At 42.9% G+C, this 10,231-nt stretch overlaps 2 protein-coding genes across 2 annotated transcripts in view; one reads left to right on the forward strand and one right to left on the reverse strand.

Moving 5' to 3' along the window:
* The first annotated feature begins 387 nt into the window (after positions 1-387).
* The window catches only part of LOC110973528 (carbohydrate sulfotransferase 11-like), a 69,116-nt gene continuing 59,272 nt past the window's right edge, over positions 388-10,231 (forward strand). Inside the window, exon 1 of the mRNA XM_022224527.2 lies at positions 388-893. The gene's annotated coding sequence lies outside the window, so the exon portion shown is untranslated. The remainder of the gene's footprint in view (positions 894-10,231) is intronic.
* Positions 1,641-8,900, reverse strand: LOC110973694 (uncharacterized). The gene is made up of 2 exons (XM_022224743.2): positions 8,580-8,900; positions 1,641-4,604 (listed from the first exon to the last, which is right to left on the reverse strand). The coding sequence occupies exon 2, from the start codon at positions 4,499-4,501 to the stop codon at positions 3,500-3,502; it is 1,002 nt and encodes a 333-aa protein (XP_022080435.2). The 5' UTR covers positions 4,502-4,604; positions 8,580-8,900; the 3' UTR covers positions 1,641-3,499.

A 10,231-nucleotide genomic window follows, 5' to 3' on the forward strand; every position in this document is an offset into this window, starting at 1 on the left:
TTTGCGCTACCAAATCCGTCGACCAGATACACCAGGAGGACAATTGTGTCAAGATTGAAGCAGGCCTATAACGCCAGTTAAAATCCACTTGCACTGACACACCTTTGGGTAAAACCACTGGATTCATCTCAAGAAAATAAAAACCGGCACCTGTTCGTTCATCTTAATGTTTGTCCACCCACTGCAACGCCTTGTCTCAGAGCTCGACACGCACAATTGGCACATAATACCGCTGAAGAATGCGTTAACACCTGTGCACTATGGCAACGGCTTTTCATTGGATAAGAACAAACTTACAACCAATGACAGTACAAGTAAGTTGATGAAAAGCATTATGGGATACTGCTGCGCTGCATGTTGCAGTCTTGTGCGACCGAAAAGTGGTTGTCTGAAATAGGACGTCTACGGCTATGGATAATGTATATGTACCGTTACAGCAGACGTCAACGTGTAAGCCAAAGTCGCAGTAGCCACACAGATAATGACGCGAGGCCATTTTTTCGCTATGTGAAATACATGAAAGAGACCAGTATCGATCATGCTGAATCTTAGGCACACCTGTGGTTTTCAAAGAAGAAAGGCTCTACTCGTTTGCACCTTCTTGTATCTGTTAGCTACGAAGGGAACAACAAATTGTTCTTCACTCGAGGAAAAGTACATACTGCACTATGGACTCCGGTGGAGACATTTGTATTCGAGGGTGTTTTCTGGGCCCATGCACTTTCAGAGGATTTATGTTGCTAGTTGTTCTCGGACGACTTTGTCCGGAGGACGAGACGGAATGGCGGACTAATTAATGATGCCCTTCGTCTGATGTGGAACCAAGCTGAGGATCTAGTAGACTATCATTTTGACCAGCACTTATCGAAGGAAAATGTTGCTTCGTCAAAACGGTAGGTAGGCCACAAACTAACGTTGTAGTTGCTTAATGGTCAGTGTTGTTGGGGATTGCACACTTGTGGACCCCCGAGTTTTTTGTCTTGCAAAACTGGTAAGTCCCCGAAAAAAACAAAGGCGACACCCTCTTATTGTGCTGACCCTATTTTTTTGAGATTTTAAATTGTAAATTGTGAGAAAATGTGACTTTCGTATCGAAAAACTAGCCATGCAAATTTGAATCCACCATGTTTCGTACAACACTCACAGTACCCCTCATAATTTCCCTCAAAACTCAAACCCATGCCCTATTTTGACAACATCAACCATACAGTTATTGAATATGACGTCACAGTCATCTACCAAGGTGAATTCAAAAGTTAAAATGTAGCTCTCCCTTCTATTATAGGAACAGGGTCCCCAAGTTTACAATTCACGTGTTGTTATGCCGTAGGTGCAGCGTTACCTGTACCGATAGCCGTAGTGCCTCGAGATTGAATCGTGTCAATTGAAGCAATATTGACTGCGTAGAAACTCATATTAAACTGTAACCGAGAGAGATTATAAGTGGTAGATTGGGGACTCATTTCAACTTAGGGAGAGTGTGTCAATTTCCCAGTCACCTCGTGCCTTGCCAACTCGTATACCCTAACGAGGGTACGAGTTGACTTTGTTGGTGTCGGCTCAGGCAGTTCCGCGATTTACAGATGAAAATTATGTCAGTTTTCAAAACGCAAAGCAACACCCCTATTAAAAGCCAATACTTTCGATAAGCATGTTTATTTCAACTGTCAACAGAGTAAGTAATTGAGTAAGCATCGTTATACAGTCGGCCTACAGGAAAGTAGAAATAACTTTTGTTTGTTGATCCTTGTCACTGCATCTTTATTAAGAATGGAAGTTTGGCATATTCTTGGTACAAAGCTTGAGTGATGAAAAGTTGAAAACTCTACATCAAGAACGAGTTTTACAGACACCATACTCGTATTGACTGCAAACACAAGTTTGTTAGTTTGATTAAATACTGTGTACAAATCTAATTAGTTAAATTTTTAGTCTAACAACTCATTTAAATTCTAAGTACTGCTAAGGTAGTACACTTCAATTCCTTCGTCACCACGTATCTGTTCAAAAGAAGAGCACAGGTGGAAATCATTGTGAAAGTGGGCTGTGACCTTTTACCCCCTGAACTTTATCTAACTCCTCGTCTGCATTCCCTTTGTTTCTGAAAATCAAGGCTTGTTTGAGAGAAACAGAGCTTCCTCAACCATAATGTGCTGGTCATGTTATTACAGCCTTTCGACCTAGTGTTTGATGCATGTTGGAAGTCTTCCAAGTCAACTTTACCACATATTCAGATGCTTTCATAAGAAATGCTTTTCTGTCACACTTCCCTCGCCCTTCTCTGTGTGCCCATGTGTGGGACTTAAATATCCCGATTCCCACAAAAACTTTCGACATGAATGCAAATTTCACCCTACACTGCTGGCATCCGTTGATTTCATTTTTTTCTAGTGAATCACCTCGCCATCTGAGAAGTTAGAATCAGGCTAGTTCCGTTCACCTCTCATCCATTTATTTCAGTCTTTTCAACTGAGTCTTGCAGAGCGTACTTTCACATCTCTGTCCGCGTATCTGTCAGCGCTCATCTTTGAAAACTTAAGCCATACTTTGTGTTTTCAAACAACCCGTCCAATAACTCTACCGCCTATTTTTTCTTCTCAACTGAACTGCAGTTACACATTAAAAAGAAACAGGGTTTATTGGCAGGTCTAAAAAGCCAACGGCATGTCCAACTCAAGGTTAACCTTTTCTCGTACAGTCCGGTGAAAAGCAGTTTGTTACTGTCTTTGAACTTTTTTTTCCAATAAGGGCATTAATCGCACCAGTTTCTGGCCCATGGTTTCATTTTTCTCTAATGTTTTCTTTTGAAAGCAAGGGAAAAAAAGAACTTGTGAAAAAAATAAATAGCCTTCACTTTTAACTTTAGATGTACGTGTATTTCCATATAAAAAGGAAAGGAAATTTTTACCTTTTGTTAAGCTACAAACACTTACACCGAAACTGAAGTATCGATAAGCATGCCGCGAAACTTGATGATAATCGAAATTCCATACAGTCATTACCCATTTATTTTGGCAATATCTTGGTGATAGATAGTGAGTGTTTTCTTAAGGAACGTACCTTTGCGACATCAGGTTTCTAGTTTATGTTTCTTTTACATCCAACAGAGTGAAGGTCAAAGCATTGTAAAACGCCAGATGTAACTAAAAATACATGTAAATCGTTCGTAGTATAATATTGATGTGGTTGTTAGCATAAAAGCAAAAGAGTAGTTCAGATGAGAGTCTCTTCAATTCAGTAATTCATGACTGGATACCATCTTGAATGAAAAGCAGTTCATGTCTCCGTGGCATTTTTGTAATGCTCCATCCGAGTTGCCAGTTAGTTGTTAGGGTCTGTTTATTTTCGCACGTAAACTCCGAAGGTGTAGATCCACAATGCAAAAAAATTGCTACAGTCAAAAGATAGTAATCCCCCCCAAAAAAGTGACGTCACAAAGATCATAACAGTGGCGATAAAAAGATGTTTAAATCGATTGGACTTCTAAACGGTAAGAGTGTTATAAGTCATCGCTCTCGCCTGCCCAGGATCGCGGTCCCACTACGTTTTGCACCACCTGTCTCGACCGAGCAACCTCAGCAGACTTCTGACGGCCGTACTGGGGAGAATATCCATCCTCGTGGCTCCAGGATGTGGGGTGCGGGTTGTATCTTTCACCGTCTTCGTAGTCGTCGGCTTGTAAGTTACCCTGGCTCCATCCCCGAGCAGTCCGGTTGTAATTCATTTCGTAGGGCCGGACTCCAGGGTGGAACCTCATTTTGCTCAGGGTGTTACCCTCTGACTTCCACGTGCAGCCGATCTTGACAGGCTTGCTTCCTGGCTGACGAGGGGCTTGCTGGTGCTGGCGGATAGAATCAACCTGACTGTATCCAGGTGGCCCTCGTCTCTGCACTGGGGCTGGATTCTGTAGTTTGGGCTTTGGTTTGGGCTTTGGTATAGGCTGCTCAAAGGCCCTATCTGGGAGACCTAAAGGATCCTCAGCGGCTGCCTCCCATGGGCTCTTTTGCCAGAGCTTCTGCCCGTGATCTTCGCTGTACGGACTTCCCTGTTGGTAATGTCCTGGCGCGGTGGACTCATCGACAACATATTGATCTGACCTGTCTTTCATCCGCTGGAAGAGCGCCGCCGCTCGACCATCCCTCCTCCCTGTCATCAGCTCGCGACTCGCCATCGACCTACTACTCGGCTTGTACCCTCGACTCTGAGACGGTCCTCCAACGTCCCTGGCCCTCAATCGTATCCCTCTCCCAAGCGGTGGCTGAACCTCTGGGTGTCTGGCCACAGGACCTGAGTAAAAGTCGTGCTCGATGGCCTTGACCAATTTCTTCAGGTGTCCCCTTTGTGGTCCGGTGTCTCTGAACTGTATTGTGTCTTCTGGTATACCCTTCTGCTTAAGGTACATCAACGTGCCCCTGTGGGTGGGGCGGGTTCCCGTCAGTTCTTCCAAGGTAAGCTCGTGTAGCTCTACCGGGTGGTACTCTTGTGCGTACTGGGGCCACATACAGCTCGGACATCAGGTGGCCCGGAGTGATACGTGTGATTCAATTAATCTTGGCCTGTTGTGAAAGGCGGAGCAGGTGTTGTCAGCACTGTTCCATTGTCACCTGCAGCAAAATACGAAACAAATATCACTTGCAAAAGTGCATCGCTGTTTGGAAAACGGACGCTGGAGTTCACCACCCATATAAATGAGGATAATCGTCCAATCCTACACACTTTTTTCTTTATCTCTTCTTTATGTGGTCACTGTGTCTTGTCTTTCAAAACATTCTTTTAAAACCATTACCACCACTTCCAACATTGGTGTTTTACTCATGCCGCTATTATTTCTATCAAGCCACAGATTATCCGTTTCGCCGGCCCCTATCCCTTGGGTCTAGTAACCTCCTCCCTACCGAAACATTATCACTGACTTTTAACCTACGCACAGAACTTATCAGTGCTTCTGTCTCCCTTGGCAGGGGCCAGATCCGGCGATGAGTCATGCATCGAACGCATATGCAGCAAGGTATGAGACGGAGAGAACCCCCCCTGCTTTGTGTTGGTCATTGTCTCGTAAGAATCTGGGGAATTCCTTTCAGACATCTTGGGGGGGGGGGTTGTGTTAAGTAACAATAGTCTGGAATGTGTATCGGGATTGGACATGTTAGGGGGGGTACCCCTCAGTCTCATTTCTTGCTGGGTATAATCGAACGAGCAGCCGGCCCTTCAATACGGGCGTTTCACAATAGTGCGCCACCAAGAAATTGCAATGCGTTGACCAATCACAATGCGCGAAATTTGTCGACCCAATGCGCGTTTGGAAAGGGTCGACAAATTTCGCGCGCTGTGATTGGCCAACGCGTTGCTATTGTGAATCGCCCCTATTGTTTTAATCGAGCCCGTTTGCGCATTGTTTCTCTCTATATCAGTTCCAAGTACAAAAGTCGTACTGAGCCATACCTCATAATCATATGTTTGTGTAAATCAATTTCAGGCAGGCATTCGACGGATGAGGAGTAATTTGTGACCTACCAGGTTCTTCAACCCTCGCTGGCCAAGTTTGTAATTATCTTCCATTTTCAAAATACCGTAACAGCAGGAGCGTTACTTTGCAACGGAATTCTCCACACAGCGATTACGTACAGCTATTTCTGCAGTACTAACATTAATGTCTGTTATTCAGTCCTTGAATCTCTTTGATATTTAAGTCTTTCCCAGGATCAGATGGGGACGGGTAAAAATTGAGGCTTTGTGAAAATGTGTCCTTGTTTTGTTTTGAGCATCACAGATGAATGAAAGACTGAAGAAAAGTAACATGAGTGATCACTTGCTTCTGTGGCAGTATGCATGTGAATACAATTTCCTTTTCGTATATGCATTGCGGCACTTCCTGTCGAGGCCGGTTGATAAACAGCCACTCGGATCAAAGGTGAAATTCTTTACTCTTCGTCACCTTTAAAAACCAAAATCTTTCTAGTAATGTTTAGAACTTTGACAGGAAACTCCTTAGAACTGTGGGCGAGGTGAGACTTTGTTTACTCACAATTTCCCAGGAATCACATGGTAATGTAATCGTAGGAAGTGGCATTTGTAACTTGTCATACGAATGAGTTCAGTGACATTTCGAACGTTTCTAAATTTGATCTCATTCCGGTAAAACACCTTTCTTTCCATACTTCCTTTTAAACGGTTACAGTTAAAGGGAGTACATTTCTGATACTCCGTTGATGGGTTGTTGTAGTGTACGTTATGTTACTTTGTATGATTCCAGCGCGGGAAGAACTTCTGAATATTTCATTTCAAAATTCCCACAACCTTTTTGAGTGTGTTCCAGAGCGTACGAGCATATTTTGCAAGTCCTGAAGAACTCCCGAAAGTTCAGAACGTGAAAATCCTTTTGTAGTTTGGGAACCTCGACGCCCTGCCGTCTCAAAAAGTACTTTGTTGGGTCGTTATAGATTATATGCCCTTAAAGATGTAAATAACATATGAGGTTTGACGTTATGCAGAGAGAAAATCAGCGAACGAGCAGTTCAATTCAGAAAGCAACGTGACATCAACCCAACAAAGTCCATCACAAAAAATTTCTCAGTTGTCCAGGAAGAGACTGCTTTGTGTTTTTTAAACACATTTCTACACCAAGCGAGACAGCAACTTTCACCCATATCCAATTATGAGCGAATGAAATCAGTTTAGCTTCAGGCTCTGTCACATACCACAGACCACTACAACCAACAAGTCTCCAACACTGTCGGACAACGACCCACCCCTGGGTCCTCTTAACATTTAAGCCTTCACCTCTGGAAAAACCGCCGCCTTAACCTTGGATTTGTAAGGTCACATGCCTTCTTGGTGACGAATAATCAGGAAAACCCGTAGTTGTACGGTGGTGTTCTTTGTTGTTAAAAGTATAAAAGCATGACTCAGAATATTCATTATTCACACTGTCCGCAGTCAACTGAAAAGAAAGGACTAATCGGCAAAGTGCCGGTGTTATGTCTTAGTGTGTAATGTCGTCGCCTGTTATGCAGTGGATGTTTTATTGGCCATGCGCTTTTGAGGATGAAACATTGATATTTATGTTGCAATGACGATTAATTGGTCAGGGCAAAAGCGAAACAAAGGAAGAACAAGTACAGACCCGGTAATTTATTGCGTGAATCAAGTTTTGTTTTGCGGAGCTGTGTCTGAAAAAAATCTAGGCCTATTCCATGTCAAAGATAAAAATGGAAATGTATGTTGGGTGTAGTTGTTTTGCGCTTTAATTTTCTACATTAACAACACGAGCTTCCTGCGTTTAATGATGGAACCAAATCAGTGTCACAAAACTCGTCTGTAGGCCAATATGAATATCACACCCATCACACCTGTTATTAGAACATGTCCCGCATATAATAGCTCGGTGATTTGTATATAAAGTCGACATAAGACATACACAGCCTTGGGAAACTGTATACCCCTCGCGTGAAGACTCCACATGGGGGCCTTTCTGAAATTAATATTATTCTGAATTTAACAGTCTGGCAGTGCGAGGCGATGAATGCACTTTCCATGCCCTTGTTTTCATAATCGAAGAAGAGAGACCGCATCACCCGCGCGGCTGCTGTACCGGCTTAGTAATAGTATACGTTTTACACGCAATTGGATATTGCCGGCTGTCACTTGCATATGAGCCCCAGACTCTAATGTGGTAAATGGAGCATGGTCTTCAGGGAAAATTAGTTTTCGTTTCCTTTCTTCGAGACGGTAGAGTGTTTCTCCGTGCCTGCACACGTTACTGGAGTACACTGTATATGCCACCTGGATTTGTAATAATAAAGTGGGGCAAACAGGGTCGCGTGATGCTTGCTGATTTCGCATGAGCAAATTTTCCTTGCTAGGTTTAGGAATACAGCACAAAATTTGACCACCATTCGCCTTTAAATTTGTCACACATACCACCATAGCTCCAAGCACAAACCATCACCATCTCCCACCGCACAAACATCCAAACTATTTCACACAACAATTTCGATACATCACATCATTTTGTCGCAAATGTAGCCGTGAGACGGATTCTTTCATTGGTTGCACACACTGCAGGGTTGTGTTTATAATAACCATCAATGGCATTTATAATAACAGTTAACACAGTGGTCGGCACGCACGATTCGTTTTCAGAATGGTTTTACCTCGTCTTTAAATTATTAAGATTGGATTAGCACTAATAATTAATTGTTTTAATAATAGCTTACTTTTTTGTTCCATTTGAGAGGTGAGAAGTACCTCAGTTCACTCGTGGTGTGATTTATGTCATTAAATTGTCTGAGGTTATTTGAGCAATCATCTCTTAATAACCAATTTCGTGTTCCCTGTAAAGTGCATTCGTTCTTCTTTCTGCTTATATGCTCCATAATCATATCAATTATCATCGTATTGTATTCGTTCATCGGGGAATACGAAAGTATCCGCGACAGACGTGGCGGTTTGGAACTCTGTTTTGATCTCTGACAGGCTGTAGACTTTGCGAACCATACTTTGTACATTTATACGGAGGTGTCGCCCCTTTGATCAAAGAAGACTAAATATTAACATCAGGCCTAATGCAATTAACTTACCTTTGTCTTCGTGGTACTGGTAGGGGTTATTGTCCGAATAGTATACCGTCTTCTTGGAGAGATGATGAGATCCACTCTCTTATTTTCATCAAATTCCTGTCTTTAAATTGTGATCTGACCCCTGGACCTTGGTCCGGTCGTAGCCGGACGAAGACTAATGGCGAACCTTGAAGACCCTCTCGACCACGTCTCCCCGACGGGTCCCCAATGTTTCTTGCCACCACGATTATCACTGCACTTCTCTTCAACTGTCTGGTCCTATCTTGACAGCAGTTCGGTTGGTCGGTGTTGTATGCAGCAGAATGCAGGGTATGTTCAACCAAGCGGGTGAGCTCTGGGTGGTGCTAAGTAATATATGCGCGCCGGGGTTTCCAAATTTGGGCATGGGTTGGCTTTGAGTTGTTGGCGGTGCTTTAGAGCGACACCAACGGATGTCTGATGTGGTAGCGACACTGCGTCATCTCAAATAAAGAACGGAGACTACCACTGACGCAGATGACCTACAACTTGTACAAGATCGGTCACACCACCACCGCAAACAATAACAAACATTACGAGGAATCATACACCCAACCAGGAACAAACCTGTGAATCCGCTGTCATAAATGTGCATATTTTTGTGCTATTTACTTCTTTGTTTATAGGCCTAATTATGCTGACGATTTTCTCGATGGAAATTTAGGAAATAAACTGTGCATCATGACTTTTCAAATATCGTAATTTGTGTTTGGAAATAAGCTAAAACTAAGCTAAAAATCGAACATGCAGTTGCTTTCAAAGCATTACTTGCACCTTATCTGCACAGTGTAATACTTCATTGCATTTAGCAAAGTGTAATAGGCGTTGAGAGTAATATCTATGTTTATGTATATGGTGCGACAATATCAACTTAGTGTAATACTCTATACGCAAACCTAACTTAAGAACTAAGTTCATTATTTGCGATTTTGTGACAGACGGTTAAAATGAAACGCACCTTCCTCGTGTCCACTCTGAATGTGTTCCCCCATAAGATCTGCCAGTTTTCTTTTTCATCGTCGAATTTCAGTTGAACCCTGTACCGTGATCGGGGAAGTTTCTCATGTTGTCTTACCTTTGACCTTGGTTCATTCAAGGTGTACTGCAAGATCTTGTTTCGAATCAAAAGATTTGACACCGAGATAAGACATATATTCTATACATGTACATGTAACTTGTAAGTCTGATATAAGATCCATAAACCGCAAAAACAGAGGCAGTGTGTCAAAATACTTTTTCCGGTCCCAGCGGTATCCGAGTTCATCATCCGAGCAGTCGAGTGCCCGATCAGTAAAGAACCGAAGATTGTCAGGTTTTCCGCGGGAAATTCCTGCAGCGCCTTCACCCCGAAACGTGGCTGTTTAGTCAATCACAGTGTAACCATGAGCAAGCAAACAGAGCAAGCTGAGTAACCAGCCTGTCAGAAATTGTAAACACTGGCTGTTAATCGATTACACTGTTAGTAACAGAGAAACACCTGATGCCACTTTCTATTAGTGACAGTGAGAATCTCAAAGTTTCCCCTTTTCTTAGTGATACAATGCTGGGGCCTGGAACTACACGGTAGATCTGAACTCACTTTGTCATAAATAACAAAGTTTAACGGAATATCCATTGTTGCCTATCAAAGTTTA

Source organism: Acanthaster planci, linkage group LG19, assembly GCF_054643075.1.
Source record: "Acanthaster planci isolate LZ-2023a linkage group LG19, COTS_SCS, whole genome shotgun sequence".
Taxonomy (NCBI): Eukaryota; Metazoa; Echinodermata; class Asteroidea; order Valvatida; family Acanthasteridae; genus Acanthaster; species Acanthaster planci.